General features: G+C 50.7%; 1 protein-coding gene across 1 annotated transcript; it reads left to right on the top strand.

The window, feature by feature from the left end:
• Positions 1 to 7,386: 7,386 nt before the first annotated feature.
• LOC131478776 (testis-specific Y-encoded protein 1-like) lies at positions 7,387 to 8,422 on the top strand. The gene is made up of 4 exons (XM_058659347.1): positions 7,387 to 7,489; positions 7,599 to 7,710; positions 7,844 to 7,989; positions 8,193 to 8,422. Exons 1-4 carry the CDS (start codon positions 7,412 to 7,414, stop codon positions 8,280 to 8,282), a joined length of 426 nt encoding a protein of 141 aa, XP_058515330.1. The 5' UTR covers positions 7,387 to 7,411; the 3' UTR covers positions 8,283 to 8,422.
• Positions 8,423 to 10,680: the final 2,258 nt, after the last annotated feature.

The raw sequence follows: 10,680 nt of genomic DNA, 5'->3' as shown, positions 1-10,680 counted from the left end.
AAACCTAATATTCAACAGGTTCCGACAAGATCAGCACCACCAAAAACCTAGCTAGATATGGGGCATCTAGTGTCTCTCTAAATCCTGGGACCTGCTCCAACAGAAAGTGGAAGAAAAGTTACAGAGACAATGGTGCAACCTCAGCACAGTATCACAGGAGGTGGAGCTTGGTGAGCCAGGAGTTGGTGCTATGGAGTTTTTGCTGGAAATCTGAAACAAGAACCTAGACCTGGAACTCGCTGGAGGGAGTGGTACAAGTGGCTGCAGGCAAAATGTTGTGTACCAACTGCAATAAGTAAAATCAAACTGTAGATCTGATGGTGACAGAGTTTGGAAACCTACCCCAAGGAGAAGATTCTGCTAACCAGAAGTACAATGGCCAAGAGCAAAAGAATAGAGAAAGGCACAATATTACTGAAAACTCCCCTACACAAGCACAAAACCATTTGCCAACTTCAGAGTTCACTGAGGAAGTCATCGAGAAAATGGGGGACACAGAATTCAGAAAATTCATTATAAAGCTTTTGATCAACAATGAGAAGCACATACAAGAGTTTAAAGAATTTAAGGAAGCAATAAGCAATTCAATCCTGGTATATCAGAAATTAAGAACACAGTAGAGCAAATTAAAAATGCAGTGGAGAGTCTCCAAAATAGAATGAAGCAAGCAGAAGAAAGAATCTCAGAATTGGAAGATAATTCCTGTCATCAGGGAGAAGCAAACAAAAAGCTGGAAGCAGAGCTGGATCAGGCCAAAAAAAGTATTCAAGAATTGAAAGACACTATTAAGAGGCCTAATATAAGAGTTATGGGAGTCCCAGAAGGTGCAGAAAGAGAAACTGGATTTACAAATATACTTGATGAAATAATAAAGGAAAATTTCCCTAATCTGGAGAAAGAATTGGGAAACAAGTTCCAGGAGGGGCTCAGAACTCCCAACAAGCTTGATCAAAGGAGATTTTCACCACGACACATGATCATCAAACTCTCTTCAATCGAACATAAGGAAAAGAACGTTAAATATGCATGTGAAAAAAAAAACATATAAAGGAATGCCAATTAAACTCAAAGGAGATCTCGCACAGGAAACTCTACAGGCAAGAAGAGAAGGAGTGACATATTCCAGATTCTAAAAGAAAAAAATTGTCGGCCCAGGATAACATACCCAGCAAAGCTTTGTTTTGTCTTTGAAAATGAAATAAAATTCTTGCACGGTAAAGAAAAGCTAAAAGAATTGCCTCTTCCAAACCTGCCTTACAAATGATACTTCATGAAGTTCTCTTGACAGAGAAGAGGAATAGCACCTACCAAAATCAAAGCCAAATGGGAGCAACATCCCAGTAAAATGACAACAAAAGACTAAATGAATGAACAACCATTCCTAAAATGACAAGATCAAAATACCACCCATAAATATTAACCCTGAAGTAAATGACTTCAGCTCCAACATCATAGATTATTAGACTGGATTAAAAAAAAAAACAAGAAACAATACCCATCTATTTCTTGTCTAGAAGAGACACACTTCACCAACAAAAATCAGTGGAAACTACATTGCATGGAATTTGATGTTTTCGGTTAGTTTCATCTCTTCAAAACACTTTCTTCTGATTAAATCAGTCAATGACTCATAGATCATATTTAAGCATCATTTTCTTCAAGAAGGTTTTTGATTTTCATTTCTTCAGCTACACATTATTAAGTTAGTAGCATGTTATCTGACATCTTGTTGTTGTTAATTTCTTTTTTCTTCCTGATGCTGATTTTGTTTTGTGGCTCTTCATTTAAGGGGATGTAGAGTAGCTGTGTAATGGAGACTGTAATATCTAGTAACATGCTATTTAACTTCATGGCATAGTAAATTTCTATTTTTCCTTCTATTGTTGATTTTGTATTATGACTGTTCATTTAGGGAATATACAATAACTGTGAAACAGAGAGTAACATCCAGAAGTGAGATACAATGAAGTATGCATTTGTATTTCCAGACAAGGATGGAATGGCAATGAAACTGTTTACTAATTCTTGATATAGTATTCTGGACTCTCTGCCTTTGTCCATGCCCGCTATAATGGACATATGACTGTATATGAAGAATTATACTTTAGTAATGATATAGAGGAATTAGGTGGGGGGCAGGGTGGATTTGGGCTGGGATAAGGGAAACCCCAGGAGCCTATAAGACTGTATCATAGGGCTTGGCAGCATGGACTAGTGGCTAAGGTTCTCGCCTTGATCCCATATGGCCGCTGGTTCTAATCCCGGCAGCTCCACTTCCTCTCTATCTCTCCTTCTCTCAGTATATCTGACTTTGTAATAAAAATCAAATAAATCTTTAAAAAAAAAAGACTGTATCATAAAATGATTATAAAATGTCAAAAAAAAAAAAAAAAAAGGAAAAAGGTGGATCCCAGAATGGGGTGTCTCATGACTTGATCCCAGATGACAGCCAGCACGTGCACGTGGTGAGCTGCCCCTGGGCCTGCCTGAATGCCGGGGGCTACTTCCTTAGGAGTGAGTAAAATGAGGGGTGAAGTTTCTGTGACCGTGCAGCTCCGGGGCCCACTCGAGACCTTCAAAGGGTGATGAATGGGATTGGGGAGGAGCATGACCATCGACCTGGGGGTTTAAACTTCCAGCAGCCGAAAGTTTAACCCAGCAGTGGGGTCCAGGATGAGACATTTCATGCCTGGATTACAGATGCCAGCCACCACGTGGACATGGTCAGTTGTCTCTGGGCAGCCAATGTGCAATTTGGTACCAGGATCCACCTGCTAGCTTCCAGTCTGAGACGTCTGGGGTTTTGCTTCTTTTAATCGATGCTTAGGTAGCTCCAGGTTGAACCCACTGTGATTAAGGGAAATGAATTAATCCTAAAGATTCCCAATGACACTAACTCTTCCTTTGAAGAACTTGAAATCACTGAACAATGCTGAGCAGTAAACATGCCTAGTCCAATGGACCCTCCACCACCCTAGTTCTTCCTCAGGAATGTCCCAGGGAAGGCACAGACTCCCAGCCCCATTCCACACACAGTGGCTGTGTTCCTGGAGCACAGGTGGGCATTAGCCCTAGGTCTCAGAAAGATGCATGGAGCGCACCTGGGGAAGCACTTGAGGGATTCTATCCTTGCCCTGCTCTTTATGAAGACGCACTCAGGTTTGACTCTCCCCGAATGTGTGCATGCATTTACATGTGCAACGCTGTTGGCTCAGGCCTCCGCTTTTGCATAGTTAGTTCCTGCTGGGGCCGACAGAGCTCGGCCACAGAACGCCTGTGTATATGCTTGTGTTGCCCTGCACCCCTCCCCACAGGGATCCGGAACGGATGGACGAGACAGCTGGTTGCAGTGTGGCCGATCCCCGCCCCAGCTGCACGGCTCCTGGGCGAGAAGGGGACTTTGGATTTAACTAACTTGGGCAGAGAAGAAGAGTCCACTAGGGTGTTTACTGACAGGATGACAAATAAGCCTGGAAGTCAAGTGTCAGGGAAACCTGGAATGAGCCAAGTGTCCATGGTGTTGGTCCAATGCAAAATAAAGGCTGAGCCCTGCCCGTGAAGGTCTTGTTCTTTGCTTGGTGTTGGGGTGTGGGGATTGCTTTTGACGATGTTCACCAGAGGCCTGTGGCGAGCTGATTGGCATAGTCTGTGGAAACAGCATGGCTTCTGCAATTTACTGCACCTGGAGGAATGGAGGAGAGTGTTTAAGTCGGGGCTGGGTGGGGGGTGAGAGTGAGGGATGCAGAGACAGGGCCTGTCTGAGTGCTGTGCCCTTCCTGCCTCCACAGGTGATGCGTGCTTGCAATCAGCAGGCAACTGAACACCCAGGGTATTGGGCACGCTTGCCGTCCATGTTGGGCATACACTGCTGCCTCTCAGTGTGGATCCCATTCCATAGTGGGGGTCACCAGGAATGGCAGGGCAAGGCAAGGGCACAGCTGGCATGTCCCCCAGGTTAGTTGTTTGTTGGAGTAGCAGCCTGCGGATTCCTAAGGCAGAGGCAGAATGGCAGGACAAGCCTGCTGAGCAAGTTGCAGAAGAATGTGCTTCCTGAGTGTACAGTGTCTGCGAGTCTGGGAGCTGGGATCCATGGTGTGGGCTGTGTTGGGAGATTGCCTGGAGTGGAGAGAGCAGTGTGGACGCAGGCAGCCATTCTGTGGAGTGGAGAAGGTTCTAATACCCAGTCTCAGGCACCCCTGCTTAGGCAGACGTGGAAACGAAGCTTGAAAAGGGCCACTGCCAATGCTGCACTGGCCCTGAGGGCTGCTGGGTGCCACGTTTGGCTGGGCTGCACAGGGGTCAGGAGGCAGGAGCAGGACAGCTGGAGGAGATCTGCATGGGCCACGTCAATCGCCCTGGAGGAGGAGTGTCAGGCGGGACAGAGGGCGGAGTAGTGTGTGGTAGTGGGGTGTTTCTGGGCCTCTGTCTACAGAGTTGTCTCTACTCCCAGCTCACACCTCCCCTCCTCACCCCTGCATTGATGTCTTTAGGCTTCAGGGAGGATGCACTGCCCCAGACAGCCGATCATGGCTGGGGGCCTTTGAGCCAGGAGACCTGGAAACCTTGCATTGTCTTCCGGGGCATGGAGTCCACAGGGAGGCCACCCTCGCTCCCCAGCTGCTCTTTGAAAGAGGTGCTGGCATCCTGGCCTCCACACCTCCTCACCTCCTCACCTCCTCACCCCCACACCTCCTCACCTCCTCACCCTGCCAGAAGTCTGACACGTTGCCAGCATGGTAGGCCTGCTCTCCTGCTCCAATGCACACATGAAGTCCACACATCTGTGAGAAGCTCCCTTGATGTTTCTGACATGGCGGGCATGACATGGCATGTTGCAGCTCCCTGTGAGATCCGGCACCAGTCCTCCTATGGTGGACACTCACCTCAGCCTGGCCTTGTGTGGGGCACAATGTCCTGTGCTCCTGGTCCCTGTAAAACCGGTTGAGATGTCTGCCTGGTGCAAGGCTATGTGTGATCCTGCTGCTTCTGTGCATTTTCTGGACACCAGGGGCCTAACACGAGCAGAGCAATTTGTAGACTCCTAGGAGAACATTTGAGGCCACAACATGGTGAAAGGTCTGTGGAAATGACTGCCCTGCAGCCTGTCTGCATTGAGGAGCTTGTGCATCTGAGATGTTATCTGTGGCCTGGTCTCCATCCCCTAGGGTGCATGGAGTTCTGTCAGTGCTCACTCAGGTCAGAGCCACGTGCCTGTGGAGGCCTGCAGGTGGCTCTTGAGGGCATCCTCCTGCTCTCTGGCTCCTGGGTGTGATGTGGAATGTTCCGCTGGTTATCCCACCTCGTCCAGCCTCTGCACTCACTTCCCAGCGCCCTGGCCGAGGCTGCCCCATCCTGGCATCTGGTGCTCTTGGTCCCAGTAGATGGGCCCGGAGATGGGTGAGAACAATGTGTGTGGTCAGCGTGAACGGGAAACGGGAAAAACCACCAAGCAGCGTCTGCCTTTAAAAGGGCCGTTTTGCTGTCCTGCGAGGACGGGTCGGTGGGCCAGAGGCTGGGGGGAAGAGTTGCGAGCCACCTGGCAATCTGGAAGCTCATTTGTTGTGAGTGTTGAGTGAGTGTGAGTGGGGGCCTGGCTGGGGAGGGCAAGGGGTTGGCTCAGGGACTAGCGACTGCCTGGCAAAGGCCATCAGCCCCTCAGGCTGCATGGGACAGTGCTGCACACTGGAGCCCTGACCTGCTTTGCCCATGGCTGGGGTCAGGAATCTCCAGGCAAGAGGACATGAGGACAGCTCTTTTAGCATGTAAGAAGATTTGTGGAGCAGAACAAATCAGAGCGTGCACCAGCACAGGCTGTAAAGGTGGCACAGGAGGTGGGTCGCCATCCCTGTCTTCTGGTTGGCCTTCTTACTAGTCATGCAGCTACCGGATTCAACTCCCAGATCATTGCCGGCTGTGTGAAAGCTGCGAGAAATGCTTAGCTTTTCCCACTCGGACATAAACTGCTAGTCCAAGGGCAGGCTGGGGCGGGGCACGTCACAGAGTGGCATGATGGGAAGTGCCGGGGCGGGGCGCATCACAAGCTGTGCTTGTGGTCCGGCTCTGTGGTGGTGGAGAGCACGGAGGCAGCAGGGCCAGCCCAGGAGCACGTGGTGATGGCAAGTGGGGAGCAGTCCGGGCGTGGAGGGGCTTCCATGTGAGCACATGGCCTGGTGGGTGTGAGCTGCAGAGCCCAGGCTGGGCAGGTGCCTGAGCCTCCGCTGGAGAGGCAGCCAGAGGTCCTTCTGTGTGGGCTGGCTGTGGTGGCTTCATCAGCAGCGGTGGCACCCTCCCTGGGCCAGGCCAGCGCTGTGATGGAACCCTGGCAGGAGCAGCAACAGCACCTGGAGTCCTGCTAGGATGGAGCCCACAGTGCCAGCGGCGAGGAGGTTCTCCTGGAGCCAGAGGATGTAGCAGCGGAGGTGGAGGTGGAGTCCATTGGCTATGAGCAGAAGGAGGAAGTGTCAGAAGAAGAGGTTGCAGCAGAGGAGCTGAGGCAGGAGGAAGCACGCTGGGGCTCCAGGCCTGCCTGGGAGCAGCTGCAGCTCCTGCAGCTGAAGCTGAGCTTGGTGAATAGCCGCGGTAGGAGGGCCTGTGCGTTGCTCAGGAGGCAGGTGCAGCAGAAGGACGAGACTCACCAGCGCCGCCGCAGAGCCATCCTGCAGGACATCCCAGAATTCTGGGCACAGGTGGTATCCTGCCTCAGGCACCATCCCGCTGCCGGAGACATTGATGGGTGCAGGGCAGGTGGTGGGAGAGGGGTGAGGAGGAGGGCTGAGGAGCAGGGGTGGAAGGACAGACCCTACTCAGGAACATGTGGGCTAACCAGTGAGAGAGTGTGAAGATGCATGGGCACGCACGGGCATGCATGGAGTGACGCGAGGTGGCTAGCATGATGGATGGTGGGGAAAATCTCAGGCTGGGGGCCCAGCTCAAGGCTCCCAGGAGATGGTGGCTTTGGGGACAGTTGCCTCCCTGGACCCGGACAAAAGATCCTTTCTTGGGGAGGCCCACAGGTCTAAAGGGCTCCTGCCCACACTTGCCACTCCCAGTGGATGGCTGCCCCAACTGCCCTGACACTGGTGTCCCTGCTACTGCACCTATGGGAGTGTCACGGGAGGCCACAGCACTGCCGGATAAGCAGCTGACAGCCGGGGGAGGCTGCAGCCCTCAGAGGAACACACACACCCAGAGAGAAGACAGGTGCTTTCAGGCTGGTGAGGACAGGGATGCCGGCCTCCTCACACTGCAGCAGCACAGCACAGCACAGCACAGCACAGCATAGGGCCACCCAGCACCACAAGAAAGTGCCACCACATCACACTCCCCACATCCAGCCCGTAAACCTTGAGCTCCCACCACCATTCTTTACGCACTTCTCTGCCGGCAGTGCTGATTCCTTGACTTAAATTCGATGATGAATCACCCGGAGATCTCGGGCATTCTCTGTGAGCAAGACAGGGACTTGCTGAGCTACCTGAATGATTTGCAGGTGAGTCAGCATCCTGGTCCCGGGTTGTGGGGTTCGTGTATGGCAGTAGTGGAGTAGTGCCTTGGTCCCACTCCCACTCCCGTGCCACCCATTCCTGACTGCTGCCCAGGTGCAAGAATTCAGCTTCCCCAAAGACCACTGCCGTATAGAATTGTCCTTCAGGAGGAACCCCTATTTCAGGAATGAAGTACTGGTTAAAGTGTATGACCAGACCAGCATGGGTATGTGATTCCTCCTGGAGCACGCACGTGTCTGCCTACTAAAAATGGGATGACAAGGGCTATGTGTGGGGGTGCCTCACAGGAGGTAGCAAGCAAGCTTGGCCATTGAGCCATGCTTCTTGCTCCCCTGCAGGATACAAGGCTTGTCAATCTCCTGCTATCCAGTGGCTGAGGGAGCATGAAGGAGAACGTGGCAGCTGCAGGGTGGACTTGCGTGGGCACTGTTTCTCTGACTGGCTGTTGGGACCCAGTGTTCCTTGTTCCTGCAAGATTGCCAGGGTGAGCTGCGTCTCACACCGCCATCATCTTACCTATATTTCCCTCCCTCTCAGTCCCCAGCACCTCGCCCCGCACCTCCTCACCATAGCCCTGCTGAACACAGATATGCTTGCTGGGTGCTCTCGAGTCAAACTGCGAGCTCTCCTCATCCTCATCACGCCTGCCAGCTTTCTTCCTCCCTCCCATCCCTCTTCTACACACAGATCATCTGTGAGGACCTGTGGCTTAACCCACTGCACTACTACCCTGCACAAGTTGGCATGTGTTCCAGGAACAGAGGCCGAGACAGGTGAGCAGGTCTCAAATTCACACTGTGCTAAACATGTGAGTCTGACTGAAGGTGGACAAGACTTTTCATGCCTGACTGTTTCTGCCAAGTCTGTGGAAATATGCTCCCAAGCTTCCTAGGCTGCCCATGTCCCCATGGCAGGCAAAACATGCCAGGCATCCTTCTCAGTCACCTCAACCTAAGCGCTCACCACAGGCTTTAAAGCTTCATCGTGGCACCTCAGGATGGACCGAGTCCTTGCAGCCATCCTCTGCCGTGGTGCTTCCTGCATTGTGCCATGCAGCAGGGGTGACTCACCGTCATGCCTAGTCCAATGGACCCTCCACCATCCTAGTTCTTCCTCAGGAATGTCCCAGGGAAGGCACAGACTCCCAGGTGCATTCCACACGCAATGGCTGTGTCTCAGAAAGACGCAAGGAGCGCACCTGGGGAAGCACTCGAGGGATTCTATGCTTGCCCTGCTCTTTATGAAGACGCACTCAGGTTTGACTCTCCCCGAATGTGTGCATGCATTTACATGTGCAACGCTGTTGGCTCAGGCCTCCGCTTTTGCATAGTTAGTTCCTGCTGGGGCCGACAGAGCTCGGCCACAAAACGCCTGTGTATATGCTTGTGTTGCCCTGCACCCCTCCCCACAGGGATCCGGAACGGATGGACGAGACAGCTGGTTGCAGTGTGGCCGATCCCCGCCCCAGCACAAGGCTCCTGGGCGAGAAGGGGACCTTGGATTTAACTAACCTGGGCAGAGGAGAAGAGTCCACTAGGGTGTTTACTGACAGGATGACAAACAAGCCTGGAAGTCAAGTGTCAGGGATACCTGGAATGAGCCAAGTGTCCATGGTGTTGGTCCAAAGCAAAATAAAGGCTGAGCCCTGCCCGTGAAGGTCTTGTTCTTTGCTTGGTGTTGGGGTGTGGGGATTGCTTTTGACGATGTTCCCCAGAGGCCTGTGGCGAGCTGATTGGCATAGTCTGTGGAAACAGCATGGCTTCTGCAATTTACTGCACCTGGAGGAATGGAGGAGAGTGTTTAAGTCGGGGCTGGGTGGGGGGTGAGAGTGAGGGATGCAGAGACAGGGCCTGTCTGAGTGCTGTGCCCTTCCTGCCTCCACAGGTGATGCGTGCTTGCAATCAGCAGGCAACTGAACACCCAGGGTATTGGGCATGTTTGCCTTCCATGTTGGGCATACACTGCTGTTGGGAGCACTGCACGTGTGCCCTGCCCTAAGATGATGCCTGGACCCCACTTCCTCTTGAAGACAGGTTTCAGGAAGTGCCCATGATTGGCCCTTTACTGCTTGCCTCAGGCGTGTAAGCTGATTGGAGGATTGAGAGATAGCCAGGGGCCTTGGGGGAGGGGTGAGGAGGTTCTCTGTGTAACGGAAATAACGGACTTAACTGACTTAACTGAAGGCTTCTGGGTACGGATTTAATGGATAGGAGGGATATATAAGCCAGGGGCTTCTGCCCCAAAGAAGGAACTGAAGGTTGGAATAAAAGTACCTCTGAAGCGCTCTCCAGTATCGGGTTATTTCTTCCGAGGGACGGGAGCACAGATATCTGGTACTGTGACTCTGACAGAAGTTAGCTGGTGAATACCAGGAAGGTAAGTAGCTGAGCAGATCGCTCAGGGAGCCGCTTACAGCGGGAATTAGTTTGCAACTGAGCCTTTTGCTCAGGAAGCTGCACTAGGCGGGGACGTGCACGTCAGGTTTGCAGGTTAGAGACAAGAAAAACCAAAACAAAAATAAAAAAGTTCGCAGTTGGCGACAAAAGGTTCACGGTCAAGTGACTAGAGAAAAGTCAGAGCAATGGGGAATTTGTCCTCCATGATGCGCATGCAACACCTGCTGTAGAGATTGTTAAGTGAGTCAGGAGAGTCAGACTCGGAGGATAAGGAAGATGTCTCTGGAAGTGAGTCTTCTGAGGATCCTCCAACCATTAAAAGCTTGGTTAAATGCTTTGCTCTTATAGCAGTTCTTGGGATGCTGATTTTGTTAGTCAGGCCTTATATTACTACAGGTGGCCGCTTTTGGATTCATTCAGACCTCCATTACCTGACCCTAAGTTTTCTGTTGCCTGGTTTTCTACCTTTTAAATATCTTTTTAGTATGATCAGAAAGAAAAGGTCAAGAAAAAAAAAAACAATTTTATAATTTGTTATAGAAGTTAACTGTAATTCACTATTAAATTATTTCAAGGTATAAGTTAAATTAATGTGGTATTTATTTTATATAAAGCAGTTTTATAGTTTAAAATAATTCTTGTGTTTTTGGCTGGTTATCAAACTTCTCACTGCTTTAAATTGGTTAAGATTTTGTATTTGTTTTAAAGGTATTTGAATGATGATTTCATGTCAATAACGAAATCTAACCTATAATGTGTTATACTAACAACAACAAAAA

This window comes from Ochotona princeps, chromosome Y, assembly GCF_030435755.1.
Source record: "Ochotona princeps isolate mOchPri1 chromosome Y, mOchPri1.hap1, whole genome shotgun sequence".
Taxonomy (NCBI): Eukaryota; Metazoa; Chordata; class Mammalia; order Lagomorpha; family Ochotonidae; genus Ochotona; species Ochotona princeps.
This window is presented reverse-complemented; position numbering and strand designations above follow the sequence as displayed.

Coding starts and splice junctions, on each gene's coding strand:
- LOC131478776 (XM_058659347.1), top strand. CDS start 7,412: ATGATGAATCACCCGGAGATCTCGGGCATTCTCTGTGAGCAAGACAGG. Junction 7,490..7,598: donor GCTACCTGAATGATTTGCAG/GTGAGTCAGCAT, acceptor ACTGCTGCCCAG/GTGCAAGAATTCAGCTTCCC. Junction 7,990..8,192: donor GTTCCTGCAAGATTGCCAGG/GTGAGCTGCGTC, acceptor TTCTACACACAG/ATCATCTGTGAGGACCTGTG.